This window comes from Cyprinus carpio, chromosome B14 (genome assembly GCF_018340385.1).
Source record: "Cyprinus carpio isolate SPL01 chromosome B14, ASM1834038v1, whole genome shotgun sequence".
NCBI lineage: Eukaryota > Metazoa > Chordata > Actinopteri > Cypriniformes > Cyprinidae > Cyprinus > Cyprinus carpio.
Genome location: NC_056610.1, coordinates 14,939,158 through 14,958,273, shown reverse-complemented (window position 1 = coordinate 14,958,273; position 19,116 = coordinate 14,939,158). Strand labels below are relative to the sequence as shown.

Genomic DNA, 19,116 nt, shown 5'->3' with positions numbered 1-19,116 from the left:
CCACTCTCTATAAATATATTTTCCATGTCTGTAAGGCAAGTATACACAGAGCGTTTGCGCTCTGTTCACAGTGGCAGAGGCAGCAAAATGTGAATCCTGTTTTCTTTCATTATTTTACAAAAAGCACAATGTTTTGTTGTTATTCTGAGTGCACATAAAAATAAAACGCAGAGTATTTACAGATTCAAAAAGATGTATTACTCTTATCTTTATGACCAAAAATGAGCCTCCATCTGCCATGCAGTGAGCGCACTGCTATTTAGTTTTCATACTTCGCACAGACACTTCAATAGCACACATTTTTCTAGGTAAGCATTAGATTGAGCAGACATGTAAAGTTGCTGCTACTAACATATTTCAGATTATTTGAGGTCGGAGGAATGATAGGCAAGCATTTGAATGTCCTGTCCAATGTACCGTATTACCACAAAGACCAGTCGTTAACGATCTGTCTGTAACGGACTCACCACTCACTGTGGATTTCCCCTTTTTTTTTTTTTTTTTTTTTTTTTTTTTTTTCTGCGACTAATAAAATTTTGGTCAACCAAGCCTCTTTTCTTCGACTCTTCTCGGCAGCCCTAGCAGTTTATTATTTCAATTCATCACAAATTAGTTTCTGTAATGAGAACTAGGATAATATCTTATACTATCCCTAAAAAAAAAAAAAAAAAAACACATGCTGTGGGGCCTAAATATCTGAAACTAGTAGAGGTGCTTCTGTTTTGCATTTTTATAATTTAGTATGAGTTTTCATTATAAATTATATCGTCTGCACAACAGTTTGACATTTAGTTTAGTTTTCTGTGATTTATACTAAAAAACTGTGTCATTTTTTTGTTTTTCCCTTTTTCGTTTTATTAGATCTTCACTGCTTTGCCTCCTCTGACTCTGGGCATCTTCGAACGCTCCTGCAGGAAAGAGAACATGCTCAAATACCCTGAACTCTACAAAACCTCCCAGAATGCAATGGGCTTCAACACCAAGGTAAATACACTCTCAAATATGCAGTGTAAATCTAAGTTTAGCTGAATCAACAGCCCACTGATTGAGGAATGATGTAAATGGCAGATGGAAACGCATATTTATAATTCGAACGTGTTTAAAAATTCTTAAAAACATATGCCATAAGGTAATGAATCTCTTGTAAATAAATGTATAAATAATAAACTAGTGAAACTAGTTCATTTCCATTCATGATGATGATGATGATGATGATGACCCTGTAGACAGGTCATGCTGGGTACACTTTACTGAGCTGTGTTTGGTGAACAGTTTAGCACCCAGGCTAAAAACCCCACTGAACAAACAGATCTTTTTATGACTCCCTAAACTGTAAAAAAGCAGGTCAACAGCAAGACCTTGTTGGTTTAGCCGTGCATTAAACTGTCCCTTTCTGTCAGCCTTTCTGCTTATCTGAGATGTCTTTGAGTGTTCATCTCCCTTTTTAGAAGGTCATAAACTCTCTTAAGCCAGTAACCAATGTGAAGCTTTGTTCACAGTGTGTAATATGTATACATATAAACCACTCCTAATTTAGTCTTTTAAAAACCGTTCACTCAGAGTCTAATATATGAACGTTTATATGAAGTTTTTTGACATTACTACTTTTTATATGTGCATTTACTTGGTTTTTAAAGCAAGTATAATAAAATAATAATGTTTGTTAATGTTATTAATAAAAGTTAGAATCAAGTTTGTCTTCAATCTTTAAAGACATATACCCAGTTTTAGATGCTAGATATGTCCTAGTAAAATTATTTCAGATACCTTAATGGTATATAGGACAAGCATATTTCCATCCTCTCTAGGTGTCTGTGGACTGCTGGCTTTGCGTCTCTCTGTGTTAATAAAGCTGTCTGGTCTCCAGCTCCAGTGTGTCTGTGCTGGTGTCACCTCACAGCCCTGCTCCACAGCCGTGGAGACCCATTTACCACCACACTGACACGGATTACAGACAACACAACCCCTGGGGTCAGGAGGGAGAGACAGATTTACTGGCTATTTGTAACGCAAGCACATAATTCTTACTTTAATTGTTCAATGCCAAAAAAAAAAAAAAAAACGTTAACGGCGAAGAGGAAGACCATAATATACAATAAAATTAAGAATTGAAGTAGGGAAATGCAGTAGAATAATCACTAACAGAACAGTATTTTATAAAAAAAAAAAAAAAAGAAGGGTGAATTGTATATTATCGAAATTATAATAGGCTGCTTTCTGTTATTTCACTATAATGAAATAATGAGAGTGATATATTTGCTTGAACAAAGAAGCAAAGACAGAGTTAATGGATATATAAGGGAAGGTAATGAGAGCAACTGTTGAATACTGTAGAATTGTCCAAATTGTGAACCCAAGATTCTTTTGAGTTAGAATTTATTTATTTTTTTAAAGAATTGGTTAAATTGATTCACAGAAGCCTTTAAACGATCTCATGACTTGGTTAAACTCATTTACCAAAATAGTCTAAAATATTTGCGTGCAACTCCTACTTAAATATCCTGATATTTGCATTGATTTTAGTGTAAATTATATTAATTATAAATTAATGTAAATTAAATGTTCCTATATAGGAATACATGTATGCTGAATCATGGCTGATTCTAAAGTGATCTGAAGTGTTCATGTAGACGTTAATGGAGACTTTATTTGATGATCGAACCAGCTGTACATGTGCCGCATCCCTGTTTCAGACTGCTACGTCATCTGTGTACAGAACAGACACTTTATTTGTGAATAAAGTCTGTGGAAGCAGAGGGAAAGATCATGCATTAGATTGGGGAGAAGCAAAGAGTGTGAAATATTTAGGTCTTTACCCACCATGTCCCCTTTCACATTTAATTACGAGTCTCCCTAATAACGACAAAGCCCCTCGTAGACCCCAGGATAGCGGTTATTACACTCATTCAACACACTGCAGCCTCCATCCCTCCCTCCTTCTGCCTCTTTCTCTCTTTCATTCTCTCCCTTTCTGGCTTTATTTGTAGCCCAACATAGTTGGAGAAGGCTTATTAGAGCGTCTGGAAATAGTTGGCACAAAATAAAGTTTATCCTTTCATGCTAGTTTAAGCAATTAAGCTGTCACACAGAATGCAGTGCTTTGCTTCAGGCAGGACAGACGGCCATTCACACCTACATTCTTAGCAACCCGCTTAGAAACGGAGGAGTTCGGGGCCTCCCTGTGACAAATGATTATGAACGTTTATCGATTTCATTAGCATTCATTGCAGGACTGTGAGTGTAAAGCACCAGGCGAGGGTGAGAGCAGGTTGTTTCGCATGGCACTTGCATCATGTTTTGTTTTAGTTGGTTGTGTTTTATTGCCTACTATGTGAAAATCTCAAGTCAAATCAATGTAGAATGGAGTCATGTCCATAGCTTAGTGAAAATTTTGAATTCTTTAATAGTGTAATACATTTTTTTAATACTTGGGCTTGTAAATTTGAATAAACCCCAAATCTTAAGTATGAATTTAATTCCAAAGATTAGGAGGGGTGAGCTATAGTGTCCTTCTGAGGTGTAGGATGAGCTGGCTGTCTGAGAGCCGGAGCCCTGAGCTTTGTTTTGCTTTGCCGATAGCGGAGGTGAGAGGGTCAGGGCAGAGATGCCGAGAGGTCATACAGGGCCTCTGTGAAAACAACACAGAACAAGACAATCTCAGGGTATTCCTCTTTTCTCCCCCACTCTCTCATTCTCCTCTCTTTTCTCTGCATCCCATCCCCCTCAAGAGATTTCATAGCTGCCACTTGGTTGGATTTGGAAAAACTTGTGGCAGTTGTTTCGACATTTACAGACTGAGGATCTTTATCCACCTTTTTTCCTAACAAACCTTTTGCGTTTAAAATTATTGGAAGCACTTCCGTTGTGGGGAAATTCCTCTCAAAAAGACTGCAACAAATCATTTCAAATCATAAGATTGTGCAAAAAATAATCCTTATCCGTCATTTTGACTGAATGGGCTTTTAATTTTCATTCATTTCATTTCATTTTCATTCTTTTTTGTTTATTTTTTTTTATAAATTTTTTTGAAGGCAAGGAAAAAATGTTTACATTTGGTATATTAATGTGACGTGATATAACAACATCTATAGAATAGCTCTTTTAAGCCGCTGCATTTATTTTCCTTCTGATTGTTTTTCATGTTCCCCTTTGTATTCCGCTGTAAGTAATTGAAAAAAGAGAGCATATACTGTGCATTTGTGGTCTGCTCTCCCAATTTCATTTATGATAAACCATGAATATTTTCCTGGAATGCACTTAGTTTCTTTCTCCCAAAATCCTCATGTCTCTTTACAGGTTTGTTTTCACATGTATGATGTAAAATGTAATTGTTACAAAATATAGACATGTATTACTGTAATGATATCTAACTCGTCCGTAATATTGCTGGGGATAGAAGCAGGATCTTTAGGAGTTATTCATGGTATGTTGAAAGTAATGTAATGCTTTTACACTTTTAAATTTCCTTGAATTTTAATGATCGATGGTTGAAAGGTGAGTAAAATAATGTCACCTCATAATGAAAATATGAAAATTCTTATTATTGCGTTCATAGAGTGAACGTTTTGCTGACTGTTTACAGTGTAAACAGAAGTTGCTCTCATAATTTGCGAAAAGCATCATGGGACATAGGAAAAAGATGGATAGATTCTAGCCCTTTCTGTCAGATACTAGCATTGGGTCTGTAAGATTTATTTATTTTATTTTTATTTATTTAAAATGTATTTATCCAGGTAATATGCATTAAATTAATCAAATGTGAAACTGTTGCAAAACTGGAGTGTTTTAGTTCCAGTTTTGCAATAATGGGAATGAATTACATTTTAAAATATATAAACCGTTTTAAATTGTAGTAATAATTCACAATATTGCTGACCACAAACTTTTGAAGAGAAGTGTAATCATTTATTCATTTGCATGACTTGTAAGGGTCCCTTACGTTCACGTTTTCATTTAACATTTGTTGTATAATACTGCTTCTCAGCTACAGTAATTAAAAAAATATTAATTTGTGTTTAATAATTGAATAAAAAAAATGAAGTCATTTTCCTCACATGAAACTGTTGTATGAATTTTTTGCAATTAAATCCTTATTGATAGAAATAAAACAATAAGGTTTTTGAGAGAAATTACCTTAGAAGCTGACAGTTACATTTCTGGGGTGATCTGTTCCTTTAAGCACTTTGTGAATTGAATGACCTATTAAAAATAACCAGTTCAAAAGAATGATTCATTCACAAAATGGTCCTCTCTAGCAGCAACACCACAAATATGGTTCATTTTAATAACATTTTTGTTCATATGGAGAAATTTGTATTTATTTATTTTTGTGAATTAAAAAAAAAAATTGACTTTTTAATACTGTTGACTGCCTCTCAGCACAAATATTATGCTGTTTTGCTTATAAATATGGAAATAATCTGTTGTGTCTGTGGGCAGCGAACAGTCTTAGACTTTGCAGAGGTGAAAAGAGCAACACCAAAAAAAAAAAAGCAGGGTTTGGAAACTGGACATGTGACGGGCCTGATTTCATTTCACGGCTGTTTCATGCTACATCGCCCATTAGTGTTTTGATTGGCCACGTCTGTGCATAATGTAAATTCAAAACAAGGCGGTTTTGGAGGAGGATATTTGTTTAAATGGCACATCCAAAGTCCACATGCCCATGTATACAGTCGCAGACACTCAAAGACTTTATGCCGTACCTGTGTAAGCGATAGTTTTTCCATGCTCCCAAATAACCATGCACTGTAGCGACAGACTCATACATCTTAATTTCTTAAACTTGTCTGTATTTGTACTAAAAGTAGCCATGAAGGATTTGGGGTTTTTCACACAACTCACAAAGGAACGATTGGGGAAATTCGATGAGGCAACTAACTGCAGGGAAAAGAGAAGGGATGGCGGAAAAAACACCGCTTACTGACATCTCTCATATAGTTGGCGCGCTTCCCCTCTCCCTCTTTCTTGCTCTCTCCTCACTCACAGGATATACAAAGTGTCTGTCAGCGGGGTGGCCATTGAGCAGGGAGGCCTGACAAACCTTCCACTTAGCCTAGCGTTGAGAACACACAAAGCCTGGGGTCAGGGGTCACCGGCAGGGTTAGGGTGGCCACTGTCTTTCTCATGCCTCTCTTCTCTCTCTTTTTTTCCTGCACCCCTCCTCCACTCTACTGCAGGTCTTCTGGGCTCATTGTCTGAACGGCCTGTTTCACTCAGTCATCCTCTTCTGGTTTCCCCTCAAGGCCTTCCAGCACGGTAAGCTCACATACACTCGCTCTCTCTCTCACACTGCGTTTAGTGTTTTGTTTTTTGAGGTCAGTGGGTGTCATTATTGAAAGATGGGGCTGCTCTCTCTTCAGCTTAATTGCTTCTCATTGGCCACCATGAATATCTGAAGATCACTCACTCATATACACACACGTGCACACACATTCTCTCCTTTTCTCCATTCCAACAAACTCATTTAAAGTTATAGTTCATGCATAAGTGAAAATTGTCATCATTTATCATGCCGTTCCAATCCTATATGACTTTCTTCCATTAAAAACAAAAGCAGTAGTTTTGACAAATATCCTTTTTACTTTTAATATACTGTAATGAAAGTGAATGAGGACTGTGGCTGTCAAGCATCAAAACATATACAGTTGCACCATAAAAGCATAAAAAAAATCTATACGACTTGTGTACAAAGTCATATGATTTCTTTGTGTCACAAAAAGGGCCTAATTTTATTTTAATATTTAATTTAATGGTTCACTGATAATCTTTTTAAATGGATTATTTGGATTTAGTGAGTTCAACTTTATGAATGAATCGTTCATACAGGTTTTGTGAACGTGATCCACTTATTTATAAAGATCTGAGCTCAAAATGATTCACAAGTCACTTTTTCTTAGTAAATTTGAGAACAAATTTTAGTCAAATAACTTAAAATGTGAGGCTTTTCCTCACACAAATCTATCAACAGATCTACAATCCATACTGTTTTTTTGTAGCTTGACACTAAATAATGACACAATTTTCATTCTAAGGTTAACATTATAGTTTAATAAATTGCTCTGTGGTCTATAAGTTGCTCTTTACATGTATTCATAAGTGTAAGCATGTACAAAGGAGTGTGTGTGTGTGTGTGTGTGTGTGTGTGTGTGTGTGTGTGTGTGTGTGTGTGTGTGTGTGTGTGTGTGTGTGTGTGTCAGCACAAATATCTGGCTGACTGCAGGACCACACAGTCAGAATCAGACCTGCTTTTTAAACAAAGCACTGGAGACTCTGTCTGACTGACAGCCTGTCAGCACCACACGCACACACACACACACACACACACACACACACTGAAATGCACATACCTTCCTGATCCACATGTGGTGTCCGTTGTGTTTCGCCGTGCCAGAGCACTGATGGTTTTGGATCATCCGCTCTCACTTACAATCGGAGAATGACTAATACTCCTCCACTAAACCACACACCATGTGTGCAGTTTTTGTATGTGGCTTTCCCAGATTTTAAGCCAGAACTTGTACAATTTAATCGGGGATGTTTGCTGAAGCAATTAGCACAAGCCAATAGCTATCATCTTGAAAAGTCAAGAAAACCCAGATTGTCTCAATGGTCAATGAATCTTTAATGATTTGGAGAGATCTCTTTTCCAAACCTCTCTGTACAGCTGTCAACAGCTCCTTTTACACCCACTGTTACCTTTTATTCACATGACCATTGGAGCACAGGTGTGTCATAAGAGGAGAATAAGTTCATTACGAGCTTGTTGGTTTGGATTAAAGAGGCATAAATGCTGTTTTGGCCTATAGAGCAAAATAGGGAGAAAAGGTAGAAACCCGTAAAGAGGTCATATTCAAACTTGCATAACCCACATGAGCACCACAGCTCCACTAAGCCATGGCTCTGTCTCTAACAGGACATCCTAGAGAAAGTTTTAAACACTTTTTACAGCCCTGTTAACAGCATTTGAGGAATAATATTTTGATTTAATACCTAATTTTGTACTTCTAATAAAAAACAAAATCAAAGTTGCAGATGTTTAATATCCTGAATTTAAATTTATATCCTGAGTCAAAAGCATATTAAGTTGTCTAAATGTCTGCATTTTACCATCATGTATGTAAACAGTAGATTTCTGGTATTCTTGTCTGTTTAATCTGAGCATTTGATCCCTCTTGAGTTTAACATCTTAATGGAGTGTCTACAACCGTCCCACTGACCTGTGTTTTGCATTGAAATGTGTGTGTTAGCATGTGATCCTTCACTCTAAAAGCCTTCTTGTTGATTCTCCTCACAGATACCGTCTTTGGAAACGGAAAGACACCAGACTATCTCCTCTTAGGCAACATGGTTTATACAGTAAGTGCATTTGGGCCCTCAGATCCTCACAAAGCGTCTCTGTGTCCTCCCCGTCGCCTGACACTTTGTCCCGGTTGTCCTGCTGTGAAATGTTCCTTCTGTGCCGAGTCTGGCCTCACTGAGGATTTTGGCTTCCTTTTTTTGCCAACTTTTTAAGCACTGAAATGAAAATGAAGCTGACCTGCTCTATTTCAAACTGTACTTCAAACAGAATCTGTTTGGAGGTTCCTGTCTGCCGACTGTCTCCCATTAGATCATACGTCTGTACAATCTAATCTGTTTATGTGTACATGCGACCTCAGATAAGAACCTGTCTCTCTCACAGTTTGTGGTGATCACAGTGTGTCTGAAGGCTGGGCTGGAGACCTCGTCCTGGACCATGGTGAGTGTTGGATGACTCTTTCCATCCTTCTATCTCTTTTCTCTTCCATTTCACTGTGTCCTCCCATTTCCTTTGACTTTATTGTCCTTCTATCAGTAGAAACACGCTCCTCCACCCCCCCTCACTCTCACTCCTCTCACTTACCCTTTTCTTCTGCCACTGATGTCATGGAAAAGTTCAGAGCATTCAGAGATGATGTCATGGTTGCATCACTTATCAAAGCACTTATTCACATATGCAATTATAGTGAACTGTTGCTTACATTTTAGAAATTAGAAATTGTATTACTATAATGGTGATTACAAGGCAAATGCTCAGAATTAAAAATGTGATCAACAGTTATGTTAGTGTAATTTAAATCAAAATGCAGTAAGAATAGTAATATTGTGAAATATTTAAATTTATAAGAACTGTTTTTTCTTTGAAGTTTGAATTTTAAAATGTAATTTAAAAGTCTGGGGTAATGACTGCTACAAATTTAACTTTGCCATCACATGAATAAATTACATTTTAAAATGTATTCAAACAGGAAACAGTTATTTTAAACTGTAATAATATTTCACACTGTTACTGTATTTTTAATCAAATAAGTGAAGCCTTGGTGAGCAACAAACTTTCCAAAAAAGAGTAAAAAATCTTAATTATTCCAAACATTTGAATATAAGTGTGAATGTATGCTACTGTATATACTTATGCCATAGTAAAATTTTACATGCATTTTAAAAATTCAATCTTTTTCACTGCACTGTATTTTGCAAGTATAAGTTTCACAGAATCGCATGATTTTGATGTTCGTGTGGTTTTGGAACATTCACATGTGGTTCCAATGTTTCACATGTGCAAATTTCAAGCTTCAAATGCTTGATGATCATGTGATTAAACAAAAACACATGGGTGTAACATGCTTCCATATGTGCACACTTGTGATTTAGCATGTGTTCATGTAAAATTCATGTGTGTTAAGGGTTGTTGTTATGAATGTCACTAGTCTAAAATTATAATACATCTTTCAGATGAGGTTTTGTGCTGTTTGAGTGTTCATTCTGTATTATCAGCAGAATGAACTCACTGTGTGTTTTATCTAATCTTTTCTGGCTTATAGTTCAGCCACATTGCCATCTGGGGCAGCATTGGATTGTGGGTAGTCTTCTTTGGCATCTACTCCTCACTATGGCCTCTGATTCCTCTGGCCCCGGAAATGTCAGGAGAGGTAAGACATACAGTACAAACAAGTTTTGGGTAACAACAAAGTTTTGCTTATTTACACTACTGTTTTTTGCTCTTTTAAGAATTTTTTTAATTGATCAGAAGTGACAGCAGAGACATTCTAATGTTACAAAAAATGTTCTATCTATCTTAACTTACTTTCTAACAAAGAATCCTGAAAAAAAAAAATGATCACGGTTTACACCAAAATAATAAGCTGCACAACAGTTTTCGACATAATGATAATTTGAGCACTGAATCTGCATGTTAGTCTATGTTCACACTCTCAGTGTTCGAGATTTTGACAGCCACATTTACTTGCAGGCCTCAAAGTGAGAATGGATGGAGAATTTGTCACATTTGTCATCATGCACAAACTAGTGCAACACTCGCTGGACACGTGTGTAGCACAGAGTAACTCTCGAGTATACCATAATCTGCTGCAGTGTGAATGTAGTCTTAGAGTGATTTGATGACACTGAAGACTGGAGTAATAGCTGCTGAAAATTCAACTTTGCATCACAGGAATAAATGAAAATTTAAAACAATATGCTTGTTGGTTTGCACTGAGTTCACAGTTTTAACATACATCTTTGCTTTTATTTATTTGCAAGATCTGAGGTAAACTATCTGTTGTTGCTTTCAGTATGGCTATAAATGCTACGCAATATGGCATTCAGATTCACATTAGATACGTTTAACTTTGAATAAATCACACAATCAGTACCTGAGATTATAACATATAGTTATGTCATATAGTTTGTATGTTTTTGTTCCAGCCATGACGTCGCGGAATTAAAAAACGTTTTTCGTGGCTAGTTAGGGCAAAAACTCTTATTAACATGGAAAATTAGTTAGGACACGGTGTTATACTGTAAATTGTAATAATATTTCGCAAATTACTGTCTTTCAGTGTTTTTGATTAAATAAATTCAGCCTTGCAGAGCATAAGACATTTAGGAACAAGAAAAATTAATAAAAAAAACTTTTTAACTAGCTTTATAATTCAAATTTGTCTTCAAACTATACTAAGCTAAAACCACACACTTCCCATCCTTATCCCTGGGGCTCTGGATGTGTCAGGTGATATAAAACACGCACAGACCACCCTTTTTCTCGCCTGGGGCTCTACACTATCTATGCCATAATCTGAGCATTAAGAGTTTGTGTGTGTTCATTAGGCTGGAAACTCTACACCTCCATGAGGCCTTGGGGCACCACAGGTCTCTGCTCTTTTCTCACCTCATAATCTCCTAATGGGGCCTAATAGACCCTATTTGTGTCACCTGTGAAGAAGTGCAAAGAATTTAAAAACATCTACAACTGCTTGTGTGAGAAGAGAGCTCAGATGTCCTGGAGTCCAGAGAGAATACTTGTGTGTTTATAATAGTTTGGTATGGTTTTAATCAAAGATAATAAAAGTTCATGTGTTTTTGCTGTTTTGCTATTTATTTATATAATGTCTGGACACCAATAGGAGAACGCTCTGTTCGCACACATTGTTGGCGTTGTCTAAATACTCTCAAAAGCATCCAAGGTTTTTATCCCAGCATCTGGCGTTGTGTAAAAGTAGCCTCTTCCTTTCATGTGCACACCCGTCCTGAATGGCCAGTCAAGTGGGCTCTTTTATCAGCTCTTTCCCTTTACATGTAGGGTAGTAGAGTAGATCAGACCCTAGAGGCTCAGGGTAACCCAATGCCAAGGGGAACCATAGCAACAGCACTACATCAGAGCACGGGGGACACCTGAGAGAGAGCGCACCTGAACACACCTGAACTCTGGGCCACCTCACACCGATCTCTGACTGCTGCCACAGCTGCCTGATGGTCTGAGAAAGGGGAAAACGATTATGATGGAAAGAGTTAAAAGACATGCCACACCATTAAATCTATTTACTTGAATTGTCACTCTAACATATCACACAATGCATCCTTATTTTGACACTTTTTTGGTACTCCAAGGTACCTTGAAATACTGTGAAAATAGACATATTAATATTTTAATCATTGGTAGGATTTTGTAATGTTTTTGAAAGAAGTCTCTTATGCTTATCCGGGCTTAATTTATTTGATCAAAACATGTAATTGTAATTTATTCCTGAGATGGGAAAGCTGGATTTTCAGCAGGTCTTACTCTATTCTTTAGTATACGTGATCCTTCAGAAATCATTCTAATATGCTGATTTGATGCCAAAAAAAAAAAAACCATATTTTGTCCAGTTTTTTTTCTGAAATAGAAAGTTAATAAGAACAGTATTTAATTGAAATATAATTATTTTGTTACATTATAAATGTCTCTACTGTCACTTTTGATTAACTAAATGCATCCCTGCTGATTGCGCGTGTTCTTCAGAAAATTGAGTTAAGGAACTTAAACTGTAAATTCCATTATTTGTTTGTGAAATTGTATTGCCAAATGGTTTGGAGTACTGAGAAATGTGTTTAATATGCAAGTTTTTACTCAAACAGTGAACAATTTTCAGAAACAACTACTAGTTGATTGCTTTAGTTTTAGGGCCTGTGTCGACTAGTTGTGAATTACATAATTGCATTCCAAAAGGATTTTTTTCACATCCTCGTGTAGCTGTGTGGTGTAGTTTTATATGTTAACCTGTGACAGCTAAATTTTTTATTTGTAGTGTCACACTAATGATGAAACAGTGAACCTTAAAGGGGTCATATGATGCTGCTATAAAGAACATTATTTTGTGTATTTGGTGTAATGAAATGTGTTTATGCGGTATAAGGTTAAAAAAATACATTATTTTCCACATACTGTACATTATTGTTTCTCCTCTATGCCCGCCTTCTGAAACACTGAATATCTCTTTGGATTTGAGACTTTATTCTTTGCAACTTCACAGATCTTATTTTTTTTATGAGAGATTGTATTGTTACAAAGAGAAAGGAAAATTTGAAATCATATGACCCCTTTAAGTTTATAAAGTTAATAAAGAATAGAAGCACAGACCTTTGAGATGGTCTGAACTGCTCTAAAAACCTCTTGAATGAACCAAGGGCTGCCCAGAGGCTGACAGAAACCATGACAACATCTGTTTTTTTACTCCATTCAGGACATCATTGGCATCATCTCACGTGTGCGGGATTCACGCTGTAGCAATTTACATAAGCTAAACGTTGACTCATTGACTAGTCAGCTACTTTTTAAAACAACTACTCAATTAGTAATGTTGAGTTTCTATGCACTGTCAAATAATGAATGTTAACAATATACTTTTGATCTAGTTGTCTACTGCACTAGTTCTGACAGTCTTGTCGCACCATGTCACACTCAAGGCAACTTGAAATACAGTACTCGAAATCAAGAGCCTGCCGATTACCCAGCTATCACCTCACCTGCCATTACAAAGCCCTCCTCATCTCACACACCTGTTTAAAGACATGCACATTCACACACACACATTCAGCCAGTCAAGTCATGAATGCACCTTTGAACAGACAGACATCACATATTGCATCCAAAGGCATGTAGAATTTAGATAACACTCTAAAGAAAGTCACAGTGGATAAAACAAGTGCTACAGTGATGAAAAAAATATCTTTAGATGTCATAGGCGTGATGTAACGGTAAGCTGTAGCCACATTGAAAGTGTTCTGTGGTGCATTCCTCTCCATTCTTCAATTGAATGCATCAGACAGGTCTGTCTGATACAAGTGCACCTGGTATCTGTGTGAGACAGACCATTCATCTTGTTCCACTCTCTTTGATGTACAAGATTTCACCTTTAGAGCCCCACTCTCTCTATCAGCAGATAAAACTACAGCCTGCTGCTCTTGTAACACTGTATACTGGAAACTCGGTGTGTGTGTGTGTGTGTGTGTGTGTGTGTGTGTGTGATCTGCTCTCTTTCAAACTTTTTTAAAACCGAACCTGTCAGGCAATTCCTGTCCGACATCTTAGTCAAATATCTTAGTTCATTATATTGTAATGTTTAAAGGGCTGCTTAAAATCTGTTGAAAAGCTACCGTTTTTATAATATTTACAAAATATTCTAGAATATAACACTTTTTTTTTTTCAAATACATTTTTTATTCTAAAAGTGATGTTTCTTTGAAAGTTTCACTATTTGTGGCACTTTGAGTACTAAAGGTATTTGTCTTACCAGTCATGGAAATTTGACTTTTAACTCCAGAAATCAGTAAAACCTGAGCAGCCTATGTTCCTCACAGTATGAGAGATGAAGAGGTAGTTTGGAATGTTTTAAAGTAATATTTTCCATTACATTAGTGTGTGATGTGCTCTGAATAATGTGTTATTCCTCCAACTGAGTGACTAATTTTCTACACACTCAGAATGTATGCCAACATTCGTTTATTTGAGTTCTTTGTGTTTTCAGATAGTCTTTCCTAAATTTCCTTCAGTCCATGGAGATGTTGGAACACGGGATGATGGGATATTAGAGTGTTTGTGTTTTCCATACTGGACACTTGAAGGCCTTGTGAATACCTCCATTCACCATGCCTTGAGACAAACTGAGATTTGCTGTTTTCGTAAGCCCTGTTGGAATTAGATGTCTCTCTTGCTTTTTTTCTCTTCCTATTTTTCTCTCAAAAACAACAGGAATTAGATAGGACTCCAGCTGTATCTGGTCCACTGGGACTTTGAATCTCTATGCTCTAGACATTCAAACCACAAACTGACTAGAGGAACTTTGATAGACCGTTTACAATTAGGTTGTTTATATACACAAGTTGACATTAGACTCTTTGAGTGACTGGCTTGGCTCGTAATAAAAGCATATTTGAATTAATTGCAAGTGAAATATTTAGGTTTTGGGAGAAAAGGCAAAAACACTCTTTATTCTTCTTGCACATGACTTTGTGTGTGTGTGTGAATGTGGATAAAGTCGGCTTGGCTCAGGCGTTAGTATGTAGTCCGTAAAGCCAAAAGGCCAGGCCGAGGGTGAATGACCATGTCTGAATTGTTCTCATCTCATATTTACCATCACAATGGATGGTATTAACATTCTTGGGCCAACATTATCACTGGCAGGCATGAGCAGCCAAACTCTGCTGTTTCACAGCACTGCTGATTAGTGCACCCAGGCATAGTTAATCCATCCTGTCAATCACCAGAGGAAGTTACCACGTGGGATTGAATGATAAACACTCAGACTCAGTTTGCCTGGTTTAAGCACTAATAGAATCTGTCAACGTTTGCTTTCAGGTTTTGAAAGACCTGATTGAAGATTTTAAATGGTCCGTTAATGTGTGCTTCTGACAGAGCAACATAGTAATTTTGATTAATTACAGTTTGTGCATGAAGGTTTGTGTATGTGTCAACTTATTGTGGTTAACAGTGTGTGCTTATATAGAGTTTGTTTTTGTCAGATTTCCGTTAAGCATCAGCTTTTGTCCAAGTTGCATGTACAATTTGGCCAAATCCAATAAGGTAATGTGCTCTAACCCCCCTATTCAGCGGTAACTTTAGTTCAGCTTTAGTGAAGAGCCCTTCAAACGCACATGCCAGCTCTGGAGAACACATTCAGTGCTTTGATTGCTTATGACAAACGATGGGATGCTTTGTGTACCGTATGTGTGCATATCTTTGCACAATTACCTTTCTAAGTATTTGCATACTTAATATTTTGCATGCATGATGTTTTTAAGGCTGAGAGAGGCGTCCAACTAGAAAAATCAACTTTAGCTGTAAATTGCGTTTGTAGACCATTGGTATACCATCTAGGATATAAACAAATCCAAAGACCTACCAGTTTAAGCTGGTTTATGGAACATGGTGGCTGGCTACTACCTTACCTGGGTTTTTCCAGCAGGAAAGTTGCATAATGTGTATGTATATTTGTTGGAGAATGTGTCCAGCAGAGACAGAGGGAGTCGATGTCCTGTCTAAACAGTGGATGCGGACACCCTTGATTTCCAGCCGAGACGAGGCCATAGTGGTTTATTATTCTGCCGTAAAAATACACACCTGGCCTGCATGCTTTCAAAAGCCAACTAGATTTGTGTTTTTACCAGAACTATCCATAGAAATGTTAGAAAAACATACTGTTTGTATGTTCACTTTATAATTTAAAATTGTACAGTTCATAGCAAAGTAACCTGTTTATTGATTTTTAAGAGTATTTATACCATACAACTTAGCAGGAAAATATTTATGAAGTTTGACATACTTTTTTAGTTATTGACTCCCACCACTAGTTTTATTCATACTTAATGTCTTTGAGCCCCCTGGTCCTGTCTGATTGTTCAATACATTGGCCCCCAAAGAAAATTATTAAACTGCCATTATCAAAGAGAAAATTACATGCTACCTCTGGGACTGTCGAATTTCTGCACACCATGAATATCTTTTCACCAATGTACAATTTTCTCTAATTCCACTTGGCAATACAGAACGCTTGTTTCATTCAGGGTCAAAGATGACATTAGTAGGGTGGAGGAAGCCATTTTGATTTCCAGTCATTTGGGATTTCCTGCCTCCCTGATGTTTTGTTAGACATCAAAGTCTATTTTCCTTTAATGGTGAGTAGATTAACTAATTTGGGAACACCTGAAACCTTTGGTAGATTGCTGCAGGCAGGTGTGCCTCTCGGCTTTGTGCTGGGGCCTTTACTGGTTTCGATTACAGGAAGTTGATTTGTCTCAGAGTGCAGAGTTTAGACAAGTGGTGCAAGCATGTATGTTGAATGGCATTGCAAGGGGGTGGATCGGTGCTCTTTGACATTTAATGACAGGTATTTTCGACACAGCTGGGCCAAAGCAAACAGGATAAGCACAGACGACTGCATCTCACACCCCACTAGTCCATGCTAGATTATTCCGTCTTGTGAATCAAACCCTGTGGAACCACAGAGCACCCTTTTTTTTTTTACTCTTTTTCTCTCTCCTTTTCTCTTTCTGTCTCTCTCCAAATTCCTCGCTACCTCACAGGCTTTTGCACTCTTCACTTTGGATGTGCCTGTTACAATTAAGATATTTTACATTGAAAGGACAAACTGTTATAATTATCTGGGAGATTGTTTCTGATTGTCTGAGTATCACCCAGTTCAAAGCAGATGAATCTGTTCGCTGCTTGTTTATTTAATTAAGGAGTGTATTTTGGCAGATGGATGTTCCGATTCTGGCCTTGCTTTGGCTCTCATTTAGGAATCGTCTGTTTTGGTTGTGGAAATTTTTGAGATAACGAGTTTATTCTGTTCCAATTTGGAATTGCAGGAAATTTATGAACTACTACAGTTATGAACTGATTCATTAAAGTAATGAAGACTTATGTGTCTGAGTTTTGCGCTTGGTACCATGCAGTGCTTTCTAAGAGTGATTGGTGGTAACATCCAGTAATCTTGACTGTGATAACAGATAGTGCTGTTTATGCATACCTGACTTCATCCATTTTAAAATATGACACAAATAATGACCATCATAGATTTTTCCTAATCTCAGCCCAAGTTGAAATAGTTTAGCAGAAAAATTACTTTTTTTTACTTTAAGGCACTTTTAACTATTTGGGTTGGTGTCTATGGAGTGATTGCAGTGGCTTATATTCCTTTGCTTTCCATATTCATTTCATATTTTTAAACACATGGGGGAGAGTGTGTTTTTTCTATCTATCTATCTATCTATCTATCTATCTATCTATCTATCTCTATTTGTCCTTTTTGTGTGTTTGTTTCTGACATGCACAAGCAGCTGTGTAATGATAGACCCTTTTTTTAATATGGTAGCATCTTACCCCACTGTCTCCCATGTATCATAAGAAGCATGAATTCGGATAGGTCAGGGTCATCATTTGGGATCAGGGTTTTAGAGAGGTGATCCGGGAAGTACTATTAGCAGTTAACAGTTGGGATCCATACTCTAGCCAATTACCTCTCTCATCTGTCTCTCATTTCACCTCTTCTTGTCTGTCTGGCTTCTCATCTTTCACACACACATTTAAACACATTGTACCAGGATGAGACACATTCCAGCCCCCCTTAACTAGATTACATCTTTTAAGTTTTGGTCAGATCGGTAATTGAAGGCTAAGCTCTATGTAGTACTGATGTTGAGAGTCCAGCTAAATGGTTGGGTTAAGTTTGGAAATCAGTCACAAATTCTCTTTGGTACTCTGTCTCATCTGTGTGTGTGTGTGTGTGTGTGTGTGTGTGTGTGTGTGTGTGTGTGTGTGTGTGTGTTTTCCAGGCGGACATGATGTTCAGTTCAGGAGTCTTCTGGATGGGTCTGATCTTCATTCCCATCACCTCTCTGGTGTTTGATGTGGCCTACAAAGTGTAAGTTGAGATTCTTCAGTACCAGCCATTAAACCTTGAACTTATCTTTCTCTGTGGTCACCAGAGGTTTGTGTCATGTATACAGTTTTAAAAGTATTGATGTATAATTTAAATTGCTTGCTACACTCAAAAAAAAAATAAGTTTTTGCCTGTACATGATTCAATCATGGAGAGTGGTTCCACAGAATTGAATCAAATTATTTGGATACAAACGAGTCAAGTTATTTGGACATGTCTAATTTCAGTTGAGTTTATTCAGTTTACTTTAGTTCATTGTACATTAAGTATCTAATAATATGTTTCCATCATGTGGAAACATTGTCCATGATTAAATGAAGTTCAGTCAAAGTGTTACAGTAACATAGCAAGTTAAATCTAAAATTTTTTACACATATGATGTTAGATTTTGGCAGTTGGAAAATGGTGTTGATTACATCCAGCTCTCCCATTAAAGTTGCTTTTTTAAATTAAATCAGCATAAATAGCATGTCAATATTACCCAAGCACACACTTGATACCAAAGTGACGGAAACTTAAATAGCAACATAATAGAACATTAAACATTAACAAATGTTCTTATATTCTCATCTTGCTAAAAAATATTATAAAATATAATTTTATTAAAAAAAATAATTTCCCTATCCTGCTACTTAAAAATCCTGCCACTCAAAATGAACATTGTGTTAAGCCGAAGAATAACCATTTCAAGTCAGTTTGACATAATGCAGTTGTGTTTGAACAAGAAACCTGAAACCAAATATGAATTGTTAAAATAAAGTGAATAACATAAAGGCAAAATAATAAATTTATTATGAATTAAACTTTTTTATTATTATTATTATTATAAGTCTTTTTGTTTACTTTTGTGTAATAAACACTTATTACTGTAAGATGTAACTTCTAAAAATCCAGCTTTTGT

At 36.7% G+C, this 19,116-nt stretch overlaps 1 protein-coding gene across 1 annotated transcript in view; it reads left to right on the top strand.

Moving 5' to 3' along the window:
- Nucleotides 1-19,116, top strand: part of LOC122139688 (phospholipid-transporting ATPase IA-like) — a 54,031-nt gene that overhangs the window by 31,511 nt on the left and 3,404 nt on the right. The window contains exons 6-11 of the mRNA XM_042738802.1: nt 862-984; nt 6,180-6,258; nt 8,297-8,358; nt 8,684-8,740; nt 9,843-9,950; nt 18,109-18,197. Coding sequence (XP_042594736.1) covers nt 862-984; nt 6,180-6,258; nt 8,297-8,358; nt 8,684-8,740; nt 9,843-9,950; nt 18,109-18,197 — 518 coding nt within the window. The remainder of the gene's footprint in view (nt 1-861; nt 985-6,179; nt 6,259-8,296; nt 8,359-8,683; nt 8,741-9,842; nt 9,951-18,108; nt 18,198-19,116) is intronic.